Genomic DNA, 20,869 nt, shown 5'->3' on the forward strand with positions numbered 1-20,869 from the left:
CTCACTCAGACAGACATTCGCAAAATTATAGTATATACTAGCCCTTACCCGTTCAAAGATATGAGCTCCAAAATGATGTGCAGTGTGTGGGTTATGGATGTGCACTGTGCACACAGTATATGAGGGGATGGAAAGTAACTTTAACTGGTGCTTGCATGATGTAGGAGCATCAATGTAAGAAACCCGTTTCGTTTAATGGCTACAGAGATACTGTTCCCCCCCCCCCCCCCCAGCCCGCCCGCCTGCACACACACCCGCCTGCCACACACACACACACACACACACACACACACACAACACACACACACACACACACACACACAGAGCTGGTTAAACATTTTGCCTCAAGCTAGATGCAGAATAGATGTGCCTCATGCTAGATGCAGAATAGATAGTAGATACACCATAAAAATGCTAATATACAGCATACGATTTGTGAAAGTGACCAAACGGGCTTCACAGTTATGTCAGGTGTGTTCATATGCTTATGGTGATGCGATTTCAGATCAATTGCTCCAGCCCACTGAGGAGAAACGCTGTTTCAGACAGACACTCAGACAGACATTCGCAAAATTATAGTATAGACTAGCCCTTACCCGTTCAAAGATATGAGCTCCGAAATGATGTGCAGTGTGTGGATTATGGGATGTGCACTGTGCACACAGTATATGAGGGATGGAAAGTAACTTTAACTGGTGCTTGCATGCTAATATGTAGGAGCATCAATGTAAGAAATACCCGTTCCATTTAACGGCTACAGAGATACTGTGTACGATCTGCATGATTTTGGACAACATCTGTAACAGGGCCAGAACCACCCCCCCCCCCCCCCCCCCGCCCGCCCGCCCGCCTGCCCGCCTGCACACACACACACTCCCCCCCCCCCCCCCCCCCCCCCCCCGTGTGTGTGTGTGTGTGTGTGTGGGTTTGTGTGTGATTGTGCATGGCCTGAACAACAGCGCCCCTCCCTTAACATGTGTGGTCACAAAAGGTACTGTAGGCTAAATAGATATAGATACACCATAAAAATGCAATTATACAGCATACGATTTGTGAAAGTGACAAACGGGCTTCACAGTTATGTCAGGTGTGTTCATATGCTGATGGTGATGCGATTTCAGATCAATTGCTCCAGCCACTGAGGAGAAACGCGGTTTCAGACAGACACTCAGACAGACAGACAGACATTCGGAAAATTATATGTTAGATAGTGTCTGACCTGCATGTCTTCATCTGTTTTTTTCTGGGTTGGATTCTCATCTTGCTGTAGAGTCAGAGAAACCCTGCCTAGCTCCTTAAATCACTGCTGCACCAACCATCCTACACAACAAAACAACAGCAATTTAGGCATTTAGCATGCTCTTATCCAGAGCAACTTACTGTGTAAGCAAGCAGAATGTTGTTTAGATAGCATGTTGTTTAGACAGATGCTTGGTTCATTGTACACAATGCTATTCAGATAGCATATGGTTTAGAGTTAGACAGAGGGATGCTACTTCATTGTTTACCTAGCTGGTATCCAATACGTTCAAATGGGTGGCCAATAGGCAATATTAATTTGTGTGTCTGTGAAATTAAAACGTTTGAGAAGAACTTCACGAGGCTGTGTTCTCTTCGTGTTGCTCCTCTGTGTGTGTGTGTGTGTGTGTGTGTGTATGTGTGTGTGTGTGTGTGTGTGTGTGTGTGTGTGCGCGCGCGCGCGTGCGTGTTCGTGCGTGCGTGCGTTTTCATTGGTCGCGACAACGTGTGCCCTGCCCGTTACAACCCCATTGGCTACCACGGTACAAGGCTGTCAGCGCGGTAAACGCTTGTTTACGGAAGTAAAGACTTGCAGAGAAATTATTGAAAATCCTCATCGTGTCTCGCGTCTTTCAGCAGCGCTCTCAACATGCTTGTCTAAACAGTAAACACGATACGTGCATCTAGAGTAGACCAGTGGAAACTCCTAGAGTGGAGAGGATACATATGACGACTTTGTGTGAAAGGAAACATTTCAGTTCGCTGCAGTTATGAGTGTTGAGCTCTGAAAGCTACTTGCCCTGGAGTCTGGAGAACGACGACAATGTAACCGTTTGTAACATGAACATTGTAGGTCACAGGCGGTACTCGTGGAGTAAAACACTGTCATTGTAGGACTAAAAATGGATCCGGAGGTGGACATCATAGAGTTCCGAGTTCCTGTGGAGAACAACAAGACTCTGTTTGTCTGGGACATCCAGCCGTCCTTCACCGAGGCTTTCATCTATGTAAGTCACACACATCTTAATGGGTTTAGGTCTCTTTGTTGTAGTTTAACTATAGCTTATAAGGGCTTATAGGGATTTCGTTTGGTACTGTTTTGAATATGGATTTGGCATAACAGCGCCCCCAACCGGCTTCACCCCGCGTTTCAATCTGTGAACACAGATATAAAACCCATTAGGCTACTAAATGCATTTGAAAAAAAAGAAGAAAAAAAAAGAAAGAAATTGCACTGAATAATAATTGTCATAATTGTAACAATTATTATTACATTTAGTATACTACAGGGAATACATGTAATGTATGGAATATCAGCCGTTCTAGGGGCCTTTACAGCTAACTGGTGAAATCACTTGTGTTGTAGTAGCCTACTTGTGTTTGATTTGAACAGAAACCTAAATACACATAACAAGCACAATTGAGATTAATATAATAGATCATATTTAGATTTCAAATTCACTTTATTGTCACTTAGATGCACTGTTTAGTGTTTAGGTGCATTCATACACATGGAACACTATGCACATTTTGTTTAAAGGTGATACACCATGAAATTCACTTTTCCTATTTTAAAACCTTTTTTTGGGGTCCCACTAGCACCTTCTAACCTCACAAAGTCCCATTTCTGACCGTTGTGTCTTTCTCTGGTTTTGAGAAGGCGAAGGTTAAAAGTATCCCACGGGTTCTCAAAACAGGCTATCCAGATTTGCTGCCGATTGTGACGTCATCTGCCGATTGTGACGTCATCACAAAAAAAACTGAAAAAACTGAAACTGAAAAATTGTCATAATGTAAATCACAACCATAATCGTGTAACTCTAATTCCCTGCATTATCCAGGAGAGGTTATGGTCGGTGTTCTTGTCCTTCGGTCCTCTGTACCTGCTCAAGGTGTGTCCCAATGCAGCGGTGGCCCATCCCGGCTTCTACGCCCTGGTCAAGTTCTACTCTGCAGTCCAAGCCTCCAAGGCACAGCGGTCCACTGATAAACGGACACTGTTCCAAAGCACCCCAGTAAAGGTAAAAGACTAGAAAACAAATCGTGTTTTTCTGTTTGTGTGTGTCTGCGACTAGGGGGAGAATTCACCTCTGTGAAGTTGGCACCCCATATGATGAAAACATATATACAAATTCTTTAGTGCTGAATTTGTGCTGAATTGTGCCGTAAATTTTATAATTTGTGCTGCTATCACTTTTTAGTTATTCTACGTAACACCACTGTTCTACTCCTATGTTCTACCGTTATCTCTATCGCCCTCTGCTGACCATACCACTGTAATGCTGCTAAATCTGCAATTCTTAACCATACAAATATTTATATATATATATAAATATATATAAAAACACAATTGATGATTTCAACGGCACAAATTAGAGCACATCCAGCACTAAAGAATGAGACCCTTTTTTCCCGATTTGGAGCCAAAAACTTGGGGGTGCAAGGCTCAGCAAAACTATAACTTGAAATATCTCAAAAATGATACCAGCACAAATTATAAAATTTACGGCACAATTCAGCACAAATTCAGCACTAAATAATGACACCATTTTTATATATGTTTTCATCATATGGGGTGCCAACTTCACGCAGGTGGGGAATTCCCCTTTTGGCTAGTGGTTAAGATGTTGGCTTTTGACGCAGGAGACCAGGGTTCAACATAAATATATACATGTACACCTGCATGTCCCATCTGTCATTCATTCACTCCCAGCATCTCAACTCGGGCTCCAGATTGAAACTATTTAGTTTTATATTTTATGTTATTTTGCAACTATTTTCAGATAAGTTTTCCAGCAGTGAGTGCCAGTGCCCCTAGTTAACTGATTCTAAGCTACCGGCTCTTGACACACGGAAAGTCTGATTTTCACGTCCTCCTCACAATAGAACCATAGGATTCACCTCTTTTTAAAGTGGTGGACAGAGAAAGAGACGTACTGTAGTTGGATTTAGGATAGTTAATGAAGGCCTGGCTATGATTGGAGGGGAGGGGGGCATCTGGGTCAAGAGCCAGGAACACATCATTATGCCATTGTGTAGGGCTGTCACGATTATGACATTTTACATGACGATTAATTGTCACTCAAATAATTGCGATTGACGATTTAATTGTGTTTTTGTTGTTGACAATTACATTTCTGTTTGGCTTGTAGGCTTTGAAGTTGCACATGGCAGACATGACATATAACCTAAATACACAAAGAAATTACTGACATTTGACAACTTACTACTTAAAAAAATAACATTGATAGTAGAAATAGCCGATCTACAAGCTCACAACGCGTCGAGCTTGTAGATCTGCTATTTCCACTATTTTTGACTTGTTTTCCTATTCTTTAACATGGAAATGATTATGACGATTATGAAAAATAATAGCTATCATGTAAAATAATCGTGATTAGACGATTATGTAATAATTGTGACAGCCCTAACCATTGTGTGTATGTTTCAGGTCCGGCTGAGCACCAAGCAAAACCCCACCTATTCAAACCCTCACAACATCCAGCCACTGAGTCACGCACGCTGCCAGGAACTAGCCAATCACTGCCTGGGCTTCAACGGGTGGTGCACCCGCATCCTGACTGTAAGCACGTTAAGCTGATGCTCATCGTTGCTGTCGAGGATGAACCTTGAATCTCCTTTTTATGTTTATCTGTCACCTCATGGTGACAGTCACGCCATGTTTTGGCCGTCTGGCCAGTGATGTATATCGGACCAGTTACCCATATATGGAGACCCCTGGTACCCATATATGGAGATCCATGTACTGTATATGGAGATATGCTGTGAGAGCCCAAACATGCTTACTCAGTTATTCGTTATGTGAAAGTCCTATGACATCTATGACATCTGACATCACACATACAATCCCTTTTATGCCCATGCATGGAGATCCCTGTATGTAGAACCAGCCACACAGATATGGGCTGTCTTGGCCATACATTATATGTATTCTGTTAGTGTGGTATGTGGCCTCCATATATGGGCATTCCCATATGAAGTCCTGTTAGATATGGGCTTAATATTGATGACATCAGGGATCTCCATGTATGGGCTGGGCATAAAAGGGATTCTGTTAGTGTGGTTCCCCTGACATCACAGTGAAGTCAGAGTGTGATGTCAGATTCGCAAACCCATTCTGTTAGAGTGTTTCCCCTTACATCAGAGTGATGTCAGAGGATGATGTCAGAGCGGAAAAAACATAGACCGAAGTGTTCATGTCCAGACGGAGTCAGTATGTGCCGTTTCACATACTAAACTGCAACCTTCGGTCACAACTAAACTGTGACCTTCTGTCGCAATTATGCTATCGATACATTTTACATTTGTATATGCAGACACTTTTCCCTTTTCATTTCAATCACCCTAAATTTGTTTAGTGAAGCAGAGGAGAAAAGACGAATAAATCCAATTGTATTGAAGAGATGTTAAAAGCCAACATTTTTTGACTTCTCGTTTTCCTTTTCTTTATTTCACATTTCTCGTCCTCAGCTGAAGGAGCTGTCAGGTGATTCAGAGGATGATCAGAGCAGAAGCCAGGAGGAGAAGACTCTTCGCTACGGCTGTCTGGTGGAGCTGTCCTTCCCTCAATATGGAGCAACCAGCCGAGGAGTCGCTGTGGTGGAGGAGACCTTTAATAACACTGGTAGGCAGTGAGGAAGGAGACAATTATTATATATACACTTTTATTACAGGCTCAAGGCCCATAGCGTAAAGACAATACTTTACGAAAAGTAAAAAAAGAGAAACGGTACATTTACCCAGCCCCACAGGAGCTAAAAGAGGCACTAATGCCAGCGTCCTCTAATGGTAGACATGTACTGTACCTGACAGAACTACGGCCAGGGTCTGTCAGCTGTCCAATGAATCCATTCAAGGAGTGATCCAGTCTGCACATGAACTTGTAGGTCAGGTTCCTCAACAGAGCCATGAAGGTGGTGAGACCCAAAGTACAGAAGAGCTCACTGGCTCTTGTGCTCCTGCGTTTCTTCAACATAATTCGAAGGCAGTCATTGTAGGCTACTTGCAGCTTCCGTAAGCTCTCTTTCTTATACTTCACCCACAAGAGGGGCTGTATGTAGAGGGGACCAGTAAGCTCCAAACAGTTTACCTTAACATCAGTAGTACAATGGTGAAATTTACGAACCAACATATTTGCTTGTACATAGAGCATTATTATTATTGTAAATACTGGTGGAAATGTAATACTTCAGAGTGGAAGATCATTTAAGGGAACCTTAGAGGAGAAGAGGATGGGGAGGGATGAGGAAGGCTCAAAAGAGCCGAAACGCGTGGGTGATCCCACTTTTAACCCTTTCTTTCAATTATGATTTAGCCAATACTTATTAAAGGCTATTTAACATTTAGAAGAGTGCCTTGGTTTTCTCTTTTTCATGATCATTCAGTTCCCCACCAAAGAGCACCTTCACCACTTTTTTCTTTATGCTTCCGAGCGCCCAGTTCTTTTCTTTATGGGGAGGGATGGGTTGCTAATGAGGACTTCTTGTTCTTGATTAGAGCCTGACCAATATATCTGTTTGGCCGACATATCGGCCCGCAGCCCGTTCTTTTGTCTGTTCCGTTTCGGACCAACTCTTTTTACCCGCCTTTAAGCAGTTTTCTCTGCACACGGCAGTGTGCTCTTTTTCTTTTATCATTACTTTAATAGAATATTTCTGAATGACAGTGACAATAATAGGACAGGAAGCAAGACTACCGAAGGAAATGTTTCTTGGAATGTCCAGAAAACTTGACTGATTTGTGTGATCTCTGTCTGTCTAGGTCCTGAGATATGTGGCCAGAAGCGTCGTAAGCTCCAGAGATGGGTGAGAGATAAGGCCGTTGTCCAGGCTTTCAGCACTGTGCTAGTGATCATGCTAGGTACTGATACCACTATTACTGTACAACTACTACCTCACACAAATTATTTTGCCACATGTATGCTATATGGAAATGTTTAGACGGCCAATAACGTGTGTGGTCACGTGACTGTAGCCAATATTGTCTATCAGTTAACAATTCTGTGTTATAAGTTGTGACTGTCTGTTTTCCTCACTGTTGCTAGGTAACGGTAAGGTGCTGATTGAGTTGAGAGAGGACAGGGACCAGCTCCAACCTGAAGATAACCCAGAGGGGGAAATCCAGGTCTCTCTTTCTCTTTTTCATACATATCTCTGCATTTCCATTTTGTCATCAGTCTCTGCCTTAAATAAAAATCTACTTTTAGCTGACTGCCAGCCTTTGTTTACCTTTTAACGTGGGCGCGATCATGTCCATTGTGCACGGACCATGCATCATGCGTATGCGCGTCGTTCACAGCTCCAAAACAAAAACATCTGCTTGCCGAACGGTCGCTCCGTTCTCTAGTTAGCCACCGCTTTGTTTACCCACTACCCAGTGAGAAAACGGTCCCATTAGACGATTAGAGGGACTTACATATCCGCTTCCGGTCTCCGGTTGCCATGGTAATATGGTCCGTACTCCGTAGTTCAAATGGGACCGGTCACACCGTCTCTGGAGTACATAGAAATGGCCGATCAGCGATCATACTTTTGATTGTTTTATATTGATTAAAGCATATCAAATTCTCTGGTTCCTCTTGCCTGGCGGAGAGGACCAACGGCTTTTTTCGGGGGATCCTCGGGTTGGGGCAGTAAAACAGTTACACTTAAACCCTATATAGTTTGTTGACCGGAGTCCCTCAGGGCTCTATACCAATAATACCAGGCCCTTTTTGTCCACATGTTGTGAACTTGTAGATCTTCACTAGGGTTCATGTGGTTAAATCGATTGATAGACCCTTAACAGGGATCAAAGAGTTCGCTGGACTGTAGTGAACGTTCTCTCGCTGCCTCTCTCACAGGTAAATGAAGTCTCCTGGAGTGATTTGAACCCACAGCAGGAGGAAGAAGAAGATTGGGAACTGACAGTGTCCTGAAGACAGAGAGAGACGAGAGACGTTGTCTTTTTTTTATTTTGTTTCAAATATTTTTATTGTCAAGCACTTTCAAAATTGTCAAGCATTTTCAAAACAAACAGTAAACAGTGCTTCCTTATGTTTTAAACAGAAACACACACACACACACACACACACACACACACACACACACACACACACACACACACACACACACACACACACACACACACACACACAAAAGGAAAATACAATACAATGAAAAAGAACAAATAGTCTATATGTACCGTACATTCCTCATAATAATTATGAGGAAAAAACATTCTTGCCTGATGAAGACGTAAAGTTGAAACGTTGCAGTTGCCTATAATAAAAGTACGTTTTTGGAGAATATAAACAGTGTGCGGGCGTTCTTCTCCATCCATTATCTGATACCTTGATGTCCAGAACCTGGCCTGAATATAGGCTTGAGAAGTGCACCGAATTTTGTCTATGAATTAGCAATGTCTCACATTAATCAAACAGGTATGTATGTGTTCCAGACTCCCATTCCAGATGTCTTCAGTCAGCTGTATGCCTAGCTCCGCCTCCCACTTTGCTTTAATAGAATCAGTCGAGACCGGAGCCATGTTATGTAAACAAAGTGTCATACAAATAAGAAATTATGTGCATGGGTAAGAGGACTGTTCTGACAGTGACCATTTGTATGTTATTGGTACAAACAGTGACCTCTAGTCCAGAGTCTTTCTCTATGGAATGGGTCCAAAATAGGTCAAAATAAAAACAGTGCATGTGGCTGGGCCTCCAGTGTTCTGTAATGATTTCTTAGTTTCACTAGAGGGCAGAATGAGCCACACTGTTGAAGAAAACAGACATGACAGCTATTTGCCTGTGCAAAATGTTGTCTGCTGTGTCTTGGGTAGAAATGAAAAGTGAAGGAGAGACATTTCCAAAATGTTAAAAAATACAATATTTTGAAATGTTTAAGTATGTGAAATTCAGAGACGTAGTAGCGAAATCTGGCATTAAAAAATACACATTTCTATTGAATATTAATTACAATGAAATGAAGTTGATGTGTTTTTTTTATGACAGCTGTTGTATAATTGCAATATTACACTTGAGGGTGTGTGTTATTGTGACTATCGGCACTTCTGCACTGCCTATAGAACTCGCCGTCTGCTCATTCCTGCAGCAACGCAGATGCAGGCGTGCCACCGATATTCACGATAACACACGCCCTCATGCGTAATATTGCTTAATTAAAACATGCTTGAACTAGAAAAAGTGCTCCTCAGAGAGAGTACAGGTCTCCGCCAGGTCAGGTAGGTTATATTGTGACCTCCTGGTGCTGCTATAATAATAGTCCAATGTGAAAAGGGTGTCTTTTCTTCCTCTGCCTTTCATGGCAATCAGCATACTTAAAGTATCAGTCATTGTGAAGAATGTCCCCTTTTACAAGTTAAAAATGTATAAAAAATACTTTGATTGTAGATCAGCTATTTTCAAATGGCCAAAATGTATATGGCTGAAGTGGATGTTTTTTTTTTATAATACCGGTAATCAAAATCCATACTATATACAGTATATACTAGTGAGTAGTGACTAAAATGTTCAAATAATTGTAGTGGAGAAAAATATGTAGTCACATTGTACATCCACTTAGATGTAATGAAGTAGAAGTAAAAGTATTGAAAATTGGAAAGATTTAAGCAAACTCCAATTAGTGCAGAACAAGGCAGCACGTCTTGCTCTCCAGTGTCCATTCAGAACTAACATCATCACCATGCATCTCGATTTACAATGGCTAAAAGTTGAAGACAAAATTACTGCCGCAATAATATTCTCAACATGGAAGGTCTTACAATCCAAATCACCATTATTTAGGTACAGTCCGCTAAAAAACTATTTGGAGTCATACATATGCCACTAGACAGGCAACACAAGGCTGGTTTTCACTTCCCAAACCAGACACAAACTATTTGAAGCGAACAGTAGAATACAGAGAAATGGAAACTTGGAATACTTTGCCACTGCCAATGACCAAACTGACACAGAAATCACTGTTCAAACAGACAATAAAGAAACACCTGGGAAAATATCTGTTTTAGGATGTATTGGAGGAACGTTTAATGCTTTTTAATTAGTTTTATATATGTTTTTACATTGACTTTGTATGATTGATTAAATGTATGAATGTTTCAAATGTATGTTTTTTAAATGTATGTACTGCTTTTATATGAGGACCCCAGGAAGACTAGCTGTGCTTTAGGGCACAGCTAATGGGGATCCTAACAAATAAACAAATGCTATTTGTGGTTCCCTCAGACAATACAGTCAGCAACATGTGTTTTCTTATTAGATTTTAATTATATTTCCAATCACAATCATAATGTAGATATAAAATGAACACATTAAAAGTAGTTCATAAGCAGGACAACTTATCAATCCATCAATCAATCAATCAGCCAGTCCTTCCACTGTAGCCTACTGCTTGTAAAACTTGCTCTTACAAGCATTTACAAGCAGATCTAACACTAACCGTTATTATTATTATTATTATTATTATTTGTTAGGTATTTTGTTGTGGTTTATATCATCTTTTTATCAATACATATTGATGACTAACTGACCACCTGACCCCACAGCTCGTGACTGTGCCATGTCATGTACAGTACCCACAAGGCCAGGCTTCTGTCTGGTAGAAATGAAGCCTTATCTACTGCCATGGAGCCTGTACCAAAAACAATGAGAATTGTTTTGGTTTATAAGGCTCAGCCTGGTGTCATGCAGACACCAGCGAAGGACATCTCTTCAGGAACCTATATGAACTCTTTGCTACTGTATACTCTTTGTCTTGTCATTTGTGGACAAGAAACATATCCTATGAACTGTTGAAACGTCATCCACTGACTGACCAAATGACCATACTTATACTCATGTCAAAACATCACTTGTCAGAGAGAGCACGAACCATTGAACCATTATTTCTGTACTGTACCTGTCTTGAATTCTCTCTCTCCATAGTAAACATTCCATTCTCACTCTGAACCTGAACTCTCCTGTCTTATTTCTTTGTGATGGATTAATGTATCTCATAGGGGAAAAAGAAGGTGTTTACAAATAATATATTTATCATTATCATTATTGTTGTTATTATTATTACACTTATTATTATTTATAGGCTATCCAATGTGTGGGTTTTAAAGTGCTCATGTAGCCTACATAACAGAATGAATCAGGTAACACTGATTTGTGTGTGACATTCAAATACTGATGATTGATATGCATGCCACTCCGCCATCCGCCACCTGCCTGTTAGAAAAACAACAGCAGAACTGGGCTGATGATGACGCATGAAGCCAATATGTAAAGTTCTGCACAGTCCGTGACATCGACATGTTTGAACTGGAGCGACACTCATTGGGGAATGTTGTTGTTTTAGCTTTCACCACAACGTCTCACACAACAGCAGCAGCCCAGACATGGGCCTATTCTGGATCAGCTGGTTGGCTATGGATACACGTTAACATGAATCCAACACTGATGTATGAAGCAAGTCTTTGAAGTCTATGAAAACTATGAAAAGGTTTGCAACACAATTTGACCCAATATATTTGAGCGGGGTCCCTGCTTCATCTCTCTCTCTCTCTCTCTCTCTCTCTCTCTCAGCTAAGGGGTCCCTGCTTCATCTCTCTCTCAGCTGAGGGGTCCCTGCTCCATCTCTCCTCTCTCTCTCAGCTAAGGGGTCCTTGCTTCATCTCTCTCTCAGCTAAGGGGTCCCTGCTACATCTTTATCTCTCAGCTGGGTCCCTGTTTCATCTCTCTCAGCCAAGGGGTCCCTGTTTCATCTCTCTCTCTCTCTCTCTCTCTCTCTCTCTCTCTCTCTCTCTCTCTCTCTCTCTCTCTCTCTCTCTCTCTCTCAACTAAGGGGTTCAAGCTGGAGTCAGATGAGGATAATTTATAAACTGACAATATAATGTAGTCTGGGACTCTGGGAGACATGCTGGCAATTTATAAGGAAGATTCAGGAACAGAAACAGCATTTACACTTAAACAGTCAGTTCTCACAGTCCACTCTCAATGAGATGCTATTCTCTATTCTGAATGGCAATATAATGACAGGTACTAAAGATAAGGGCAACACATACATAGTGATAGAAGTACAGATTATAATTATGCTGACACAAAGACAGAGAGAGTGGATGTCACAGTCCTTCCGTTGTGTCCACAATCAGCTGTTGGGTTTAACATCTGCCAAAGACTTAGAATGGTTTACGTTGGTGTGAAATGTGTGATGACTAGTATTGAATGAGTGATTGAATGATTGAATGGAAGGCATACAAATACACAAAAATACATATATTTGGCAATTTATGAAATTCAGCCACCACAACATGAATCTAATTAAGGGGATGTTGAACATGGTCTTATATCATATCAAGTTTTAATGTGAAGGACGTTATGAATACTGTATTAGTCAATTCAAGGTAACTGAACTGATCAAAAGACACTCGGATAAATATTCAAAACCATTTCAGATAAAGTGGTGCCAAATCACCTGCAATCAGCTTGAGGGGTAATCATTTCAGCTTTTCTATACATTTAATTTGAATTAATAGACACACATGCATTTAACCTGAGAAACATAACACATATAAGCTGAAAGATTTAAATATGTTTCTCTGGCTCAGTGGAAGATTTAAAAAAAAATAAACACATTTGGAAAGAAAACTCAAAACTCATGTGGTTAAAAGTAAACTAAATCATATTGTCTATAGTGAGAAAGAAATAAGATATTTTCTTTGTCTTTCTTTTTCGTATATTGGCAAGGACGGTGATGACTTGAGTGATGCATCTAGAGCTCCCCAACTGATGTTTTTGAAGTTCTACAAAAAGGCAAATTCAAATAATCTCGTTGCCTTGTGTGGTATAAATGTTGCCTTTATTTGCTCTGGTTAAGAGTTGGTGAATGAATCAACCCCACATTTGAATAGCATGCATGTCCAAAAGTGCTTTCTCTTCTGCCCATGGGGGGCACACAAATGCAACAAGGTCAACTACTGTATTGCATGTTGTACAAATGCATTTAGGTCTTTGTTTACAATGAATCAAACACACTTGTGTCAGCTTACAACATAAAAATCATAATCATAAATTAAAAGTATGCAATGACCAAAAAAGGAATAGTCTGAAGCACAATGCATATCTTTGCCTATCCTTTACAATCCATAAAAGACTAATATCTGCTGCAAGATAAAGAGATACAAGAAAGAAAATAATTCACTCAAAATTGTAATCCTGAACACACACACACACACACACACACACACACACACACACACACACACACACACACACACACACACACACACACACACACACAGATTCACCGCTCCACTTCGAACCGAGGTTTGATTTTTTTATACTGTATTACACATACAGTATACTTCCCTCTTCGGTCACAAGGGGGCCCCCTTTACTGTCTTTTTAGAGCAGTGACATCATGCAGCACACAGAATCCAGTCTCAAGTCACAAAACATGTTGACATGCTTTTATTTCAACACCAACATCAAGCACCATAGATGTACTTACCTTAAAAACGAAATTTTAATATACACAAGGCACATTTATTTTCCATTTGTTTCAACAGTAATGGAGTGATGATACATTGAAATGGACTTGCACTCAAACTATTGGAATGGTGAGTTAAAGTTAACAGTCAAGTCAACACAATAATGGGCCTCATTAGAGAATGTATAATATCTATAAAGTACATCAATCAAACAAGAAAGCAATGGCAGCAGTAATAAAAGCAAACTAAACCAAAAGCTATTCCGTTGGAACATTTGGTCAAGATGATCTGCTACAGTTCAAACTAGAAGCAGTGCTCTTCCGAGCACAGGTCTCCACCAGGCCGTGCGTCCTGGTGGTGCTACTGTATAATAGGCCAATGTAAAAAGGGTGGCATATGTTCTTCACCTTAGATCTTTCATGGCAATCGGACGCTGCATGCATGATTTCAAGCATTGTGTTCCAAAAATGTGTTTTGCTAAAGTCTACCTGCTGGTGGCGCTATAACAGGACAATGTTAAAAAGGTAGCATTTGTTCCTTGACCTAGTGGGAATATGTGTGGCAAATGTCACGGTAATCGCAGGCTGCGTTGATGATTTGAGGCATTTTGTTCAAAAACGGAGCAATCCTGCAAACTTTGGAAGCTAATATTAGCCAATCAGGATGGAATGTGAAATATCAGACGGATCGGACTTGATCACATGACTATAGAGATACTGTGTACCGATTTGCATGATTTTTGGATAAAATCTCAAGGAGTAATATCCAAAAATGTGTTTTACATAAGTCGGCCCAAAGGTGGCGCTATAAAAGGCTGATGTGAAAAATGCAGGGCAAAGGTTTATCCTTAGCCTCTAGGGAGTGCGCTTACAAAGTTTGAAACTGATCGGTGGAGTTATAGGTAAAACCACAAATCGGGCTGTTATAGCGCCACCATGAGGCAGATTAAAAAATAATTAAGTGGCATTTCTTCCTCGGCCTAGTGGGAACGTGTGTGCGCGATTTCATGATAATTGCACTTTGCGTTTGTGATTTGAGGCATTTTGTTCAAAACGGCTCAATCCCACAAACTTTGGAAGCCAATTTTAGCCAATCAGGATGGAATATGCAAAATCGGACCGATCCGTGTCGATCACATGACTGTCGAGATATTGCCTACCGATTTGTAGATTTTTGGACAAAATCTGTAAGAGTAGTGCCCAGAAATGTGTTTAGCAAACATCGACCACTAGTTGGCGCTAGAAAAGGCCCATTTGAAAAAATTTAGGGCAGAGGTTCTAGATTGGCATCCAGGGAATGTGTGTGCTCACTTTGGCAGCGACCGGGCCAACGGCGACTGAGATTTGGCGCTCACAAACTGCGAGGACGCACGCACGGACGGACGGACGCACGGACGGACGGACACACGGACGGAGGGGAAAACATACTCTCCCTCAGCCTTCGGCTGGTGGAGACAATCATCAGAGTGGAGTATAGGTGATTTAGCCTCTTTTCGACTGCAGCTTTAGCACCACACTACACCACAAACACTGCACCACATAGATTTTCCATTACACAAAAGTACCCCTATTAAATGTGATTATAATACAATATAAATTTATATTACAACTATCCTAATTATAATACACTATAATGTATTATAACTGTGATTATAATACACTATAAAGAATTAACGTATTACTATGATAATTTATAATACACTATAATAGATTATAATAGTGGTTATAGTACAATACCATCTATTATCATGTATTACAACTATATCCTGGTGTTCTAAATGAAAAGTCAGTGAGTGATCAGTCATTATGAATTGTTTGGCCCTGTTTAGCCTATAGCTCAGACCTACTCTGGATTGGATATGTTTTAGTACCACGTTTAGTACTACTTTAACACCACTCTACCCAGGTCCTTGTAGTGGAAAACCTGGCACAAGTAGGTGGTGTGGAGTGGTGTGGTGTTGGGCGATGGAAAACCAGGAATCCATATCTGGGGAAGTTGTATTCAAGCAGATAAGAACTGAACTGAAAAGGCAAAGAACACTGGACTCAAAACAAAGAATACTCAAGCCATGGCACCTTTTGGCACTTTAAAAATTACTGTTAAAAAAAAAGAAAGAAAAAAAATATATATATATATTCTATATTTTTCTATTTTATATTTTTGTATTTATAGGCCTTTTGGCTTCAATGTAAAAAAAAGGGGGAGTGAAAAAAAAAGAGAAGTAATGCCCTTACATGTAGTAATATAATTGTGTAATTACTGTATGATTGTTTTCATATGCATTTTTGTAGTCTACTGCTTAAAATGACTGTATTCATATGCCTGTTTGATTGCTTGAAATGATTGTAAAACCTGCAACATTTTCAATAAAGTTTATTTAAAAAGCAGAAAAGGGGAAAAAAGAAATTGGGACAAAAAGGATAAAGAAATTAAGGAGGAATTAAACAAATGGGAAAACAAATCCTGTTGTTACAGAACTAAGATTATTATTATTAAGTCATTTATTGTTTCTAAGGTGCTTTTCTTAGCAACAATTTTTCCTCCCAAGGACCAGACTCTGAAAAAAATTAATAAAACTTTGGTTAACTTTATTTGGGGAACTACTAGAGAGGTGACAAAAAGAGACCTGCTCTATAAAAGTAAAAAGTATGGAGGGCTAGGGGCTGTGGATTGTGGGCTCAAACTAAAAAAATATTTTTGTAAAAATGTTGCATCTGGTTTTAAAAGGAAAGCTCTGTGGATTGGTTTTAAGCTGGTCCAAAAAGAAGGGTAAGGCAAGGAGCTCAGTACCTTATTACAAATTAATGTATAGGGATTTATTATCCAACTCTGAACACCTGAACATTGACTGGGTCGAAATGTCAAGTAAATATATTTATTCTATTATTTGTGATGATCTGTATGGTGGCATCTTCCCCTATAAAGGCCTTGATGATGTGCAGAAACAGGTGTGCTTGAAAAATATATGGAGCAAAAACCTATCTGAAAAAAGAGGGATGTAATGTGGCTTGTCTCTGTTAGGAGGCTAGCTGTTAGAGCGGTTGTAAAATGGAGCTGCTTTGTGACAAGGGTGAAATGTCCAATGGGAAATTGTAATGACGATGAGTCAATAGAACACCTGCTTGTAGACTGCCAGAGGTCAAGATATGTCTGGGGGAAGATGGCACACATCGGTTTTAAAATCAAGGTGACTTATAACGCTGTTATGTATGGTGTGTTGAGGAAAAAATGTCTGCCATGGATCATGACTTATTGGTCTGTGATTTGCACTGTGGTAAACAAGTTGTGGAACACTAGATGTGCCATGGTGATTCACCAGGAATCCATATCTGGGGAAGTTGTGTTCAAGCAGATAAGAACTGAACTGAAAAGACAAAGAACACTGGACTCAAAACAAAAAATACTCAAGCCATGGCACCTTTTGGCACTTTAAAAAGTACTGTAAAAATAATAATAATAATAATAATAATATATATATATATATATATATATATATATATATATATATATATATATATATATATATATATACATATACATATACATATATTCTATATTTTCTATTTATTTTATTTTATTTTATTTTTTCTTGTATTTATAGGCCTTTTGGCTTCAATGTAAAAAAAAGGGAGTGAAAAAAAGAGAAGTAATGCCCTTACATGTAGTAGTATAATTGTGTAATTACTGTATGATTGTTTTCATATGCCTTTTTTACTGCTTAAAATGAATGTATTCATATGCCTGTATGTGTGTCTGGGGGGGGGGGGTTGCTGGTCTGCCTGTCCTCCCTTACGTCCTCAGAGCTTTTAGACAGGGGGCAGGGCTCTGGGAGGAGCCATAGGGACGACCGATGAGGCCACTACTGCTGATTGGAGGGGAGCTCAAACACACTCAGCCCGCGCTCTCATTCTTTGTTGTGATTGGTGAGGCGCACCCAGACTCTCCTTTCCTTTCTTTAGTCGAAGATATAAAAGGTCTCGCGCGCCTCTCAACCAGCACATTTCTTCGAGCTACTACTCCAGAAAACCAACTACACGATGTCAGGAAGAGGCAAGACCGGCGGAAAGGCCAGGGCGAAGGCAAAGACCCGCTCATCCCGTGCTGGGCTCCAGTTCCCCGTGGGTCGTGTCCACAGGCTGCTGCGTAAAGGCAACTATGCTCAGCGTGTCGGTGCCGGCGCTCCCGTCTATCTGGCGGCTGTGCTCGAGTACCTGACCGCTGAGATCCTGGAGTTGGCTGGAAACGCTGCCAGGGACAACAAGAAGACTCGTATCATCCCCCGTCACCTCCAGCTGGCCGTCCGCAACGACGAGGAGCTCAACAAACTGCTGGGTGGAGTGACCATCGCTCAGGGCGGTGTGTTGCCCAACATCCAGGCTGTTCTGCTGCCCAAAAAGACCGAGAAAGCCGCTAAGAAATAAACCCATTTCATTCGTTTGACAAACCCCACAAAGGCTCTTTTAAGAGCCACCCACTATATCAATTTAAAGAATATTTTCCCCATTTATTTAAAATGTGCTTTTTATATAAGCTCATTTTGTACATAATGAACATAACACTATTATTTGTATGCAATGTATGCATAGCATGCATGGATAGTGCCTCAGTTAATTGTCCATATTGAAAACTGATGCTACTATATCTTAACACATATTTGTGTTAAGTATTGAGACAAGATGCCTTCTCAGTCAACAATACATTATAACTGAGCATAACTGCATATATGCTGTGGGTGTATTTATTTGTGGGATTAATTGACTTTCTATAAGCATAATAGGCCTTCATTCTCCATGATGGCAGATCTTTGAGCACATTGATGTAATTGGAAAAATGAATTAGACGAGTGTAAAGACAAGATATGCATACTGTATAAAGAATTGTGTATGCAGCATACATATTCTTTATACAACAAAACATCCTTGTGTCAAGTGTTATTTTGTCACTCAAGTAGAAATGTTTATTTCTTCTCATATCATCTCATGACACACATTTTCAGTTTGCTGGAAAGTGGAAACTAGTATTCCATAGTATTATCTATTACATCAGCTCCTGTGTGAAGTGTAGTGTTCCCCACCAATCGGTAGCAAGTGACTTATGGTACCTCCCCAAAGAAGGAGGTCAGGACCACTGACCAATCAGAGAATGACGGCGCGTCTCGCAGACACGGATAAAAAGCAGCAGTTTGCGCTGTTCTCACATTCTAACCTCGACTAACTGAGAAGAAGCCATGGCAAGAACCAAGCAGACCGCTCGCAAATCCACCGGCGGCAAAGCGCCCAGGAAGCAGCTCGCTACCAAGGCGGCCCGTAAGAGCGCGCCGGCAACCGGTGGAGTGAAGAAGCCTCACCGTTACCGCCCTGGTACAGTGGCTCTGAGGGAGATCCGTCGCTACCAGAAATCCACCGAGCTGCTGATCCGCAAGCTGCCCTTCCAGCGCCTGGTGAGGGAGATCGCCCAGGATTTCAAGACCGACCTGCGCTTCCAGAGCTCCGCCGTCATGGCTCTGCAGGAGTCGGCCGAGGCTTATCTGGTCGGTCTGTTCGAGGATACCAATCTGTGCGCCATCCACGCCAAGAGGGTGACCATCATGCCCAAAGACATCCAGCTGGCCCGTCGTATCCGTGGAGAACGTGCTTAAACTTCTTTGTCACTGTCTGGACCCCAAAACGGCTCTTTTAAGAGCCACCCATCCATTTTATTTAAAGAGATGATTCCACCACTATGTTATGAGCTTACAAGTTGACATCCACATATTGACAAAACTTTGTGAACCCCACATCACCAACATAACATTAATACGTACTGCACGTTTGCATGATTAAAAAACAAAGCTTCGTCTATTAACGTCTCGGGTGAATTTGCTACTTTTCTGTTTATGGAAATGACCCAAAACCAATGGTACATGCATACCTGCAGACATCCGTCTGTGAACCAGGTGTAATGCAGTCATTTTATACATTCGCCTGTCCAGTAAGTCTATGGGTTTCTCTCTTTATTGTTATGTTACATCTATAGGACAATTAACCCTAATTTAATTAAAGGCTAGTTTATAATAGAACAATGAAAAACATGTTTTAGCCTCAAGTAGCTTTCAGAGAGGGTTGAATAATCTCGAGCACAACGGTAGACCTGGAAAGCATCTGACTAAGCAGGAGGCCGTCTCTGGAGAGGTGGTGTTCAAACAAATAGTCACTGAACTGAAGAGACGAAGAACTTTGGACATACTAAAGCCGTGGCACATTTTGACATTATAATTTGTCTTTTGTATTGACCTTATATTTCTATTTTTCTATATTATGTTTTATTTTTTTGTATCTAAAGGCCTTTTTGGGGGCTTGAGGTGGAGAAAAAAAGGAGGGATTTAAAAAGAAAAAAGTAATGCCCTTAACATAATGTATATTTTTCTGTACTTTATTCTAATGTAATTACATGCCAATTGCTGATGTGTGTGAATGTAAAGGGGAAGACCACCCATTTCAACATTGAACTATGTAATTAATATAACTTAGATGAGTTGTGTAGAAATAGAAAAAAAGTTCCCCCCCTTCTGTGTTGCCTAGCACTGGAGGATTGATTTTGGGGTTTGTATTGTAAAGTACAACTTGATGACATCAAAGTTTATTTAAAAATAAAAAATAAAGCATCGGTGTCACTTTACACTTTAAACTTTATTTTATACATTTAGCTCAAATCTTTGCCTCTGGGGGGTTAAAAAATAGAACACATTTTGTAGAATCGGCCTTAGTCCAATGCAATACAATAAGAGGCAGTGGTTCTCAAACTCTCATATTAAAGACCCCCAAATTGATATGTATTTGGCCACAGACCCTGAAAACCTTTTGTGCCAGAGACCCCAGACGAGGAGAGAAGAGTTGTGTAAAAACAATTCAAACGTATTCAGAATTTTCCAAACAGTTGGTAGTGCTGTCGCCTCACAGCTAGAAGATCCTGGGCTTGATTCCCGCTGGAGGCGTGTTTTCTCCTCCACATCATCAGTGCTAAGTGGTGTTGGCAAAAGGGCCTTTCTATGTGGAGTTTGCATGTTCTCCCCGTGTCACCTAAGGTAAAAATATAAAAAAAAGAGAGAAAAAAAGGAGTAATCCTGGTCTCTATACTGCTTCCCCCTGGCCAGCCTGAT

General features: G+C 40.7%; 3 protein-coding genes across 3 annotated transcripts; all 3 read left to right on the forward strand.

The window, feature by feature from the left end:
* The first annotated feature begins 2,060 nt into the window (after positions 1–2,060).
* LOC308283593 (RAD52 motif-containing protein 1-like) lies at positions 2,061–8,295 on the forward strand. Its single transcript, XM_080724030.1, has 7 exons — positions 2,061–2,246; positions 3,081–3,260; positions 4,691–4,822; positions 5,731–5,884; positions 7,021–7,119; positions 7,304–7,383; positions 8,102–8,295. Exons 1-7 carry the CDS (start codon positions 2,142–2,144, stop codon positions 8,174–8,176), a joined length of 825 nt encoding a protein of 274 aa, XP_080580156.1. The 5' UTR covers positions 2,061–2,141; the 3' UTR covers positions 8,177–8,295.
* Positions 8,296–12,013: 3,718 nt separating this feature from the next.
* Positions 12,014–19,369, forward strand: LOC308284189 (histone H3.2; the record flags this gene model as incomplete). The annotated part of the gene is made up of 3 exons (XM_080724739.1): positions 12,014–12,043; positions 13,507–13,567; positions 18,954–19,369. Exon 3 carries the CDS (start codon positions 18,959–18,961, stop codon positions 19,367–19,369), a length of 411 nt encoding a protein of 136 aa, XP_080580865.1. The 5' UTR covers positions 12,014–12,043; positions 13,507–13,567; positions 18,954–18,958.
* Positions 17,769–18,152, forward strand: LOC308283201 (histone H2A-like; the record flags this gene model as incomplete). The annotated part of the gene is made up of 1 exon (XM_080723581.1): positions 17,769–18,152. One exon carries the CDS (start codon positions 17,769–17,771, stop codon positions 18,150–18,152), a length of 384 nt encoding a protein of 127 aa, XP_080579707.1.
* Positions 19,370–20,869: the final 1,500 nt, after the last annotated feature.

The sequence above is a fragment of the Nannobrachium achirus genome, assembly GCF_963921795.1.
Source record: "Nannobrachium achirus genome assembly, chromosome: 4".
Taxonomy (NCBI): domain Eukaryota; kingdom Metazoa; phylum Chordata; class Actinopteri; order Myctophiformes; family Myctophidae; genus Nannobrachium; species Nannobrachium achirus.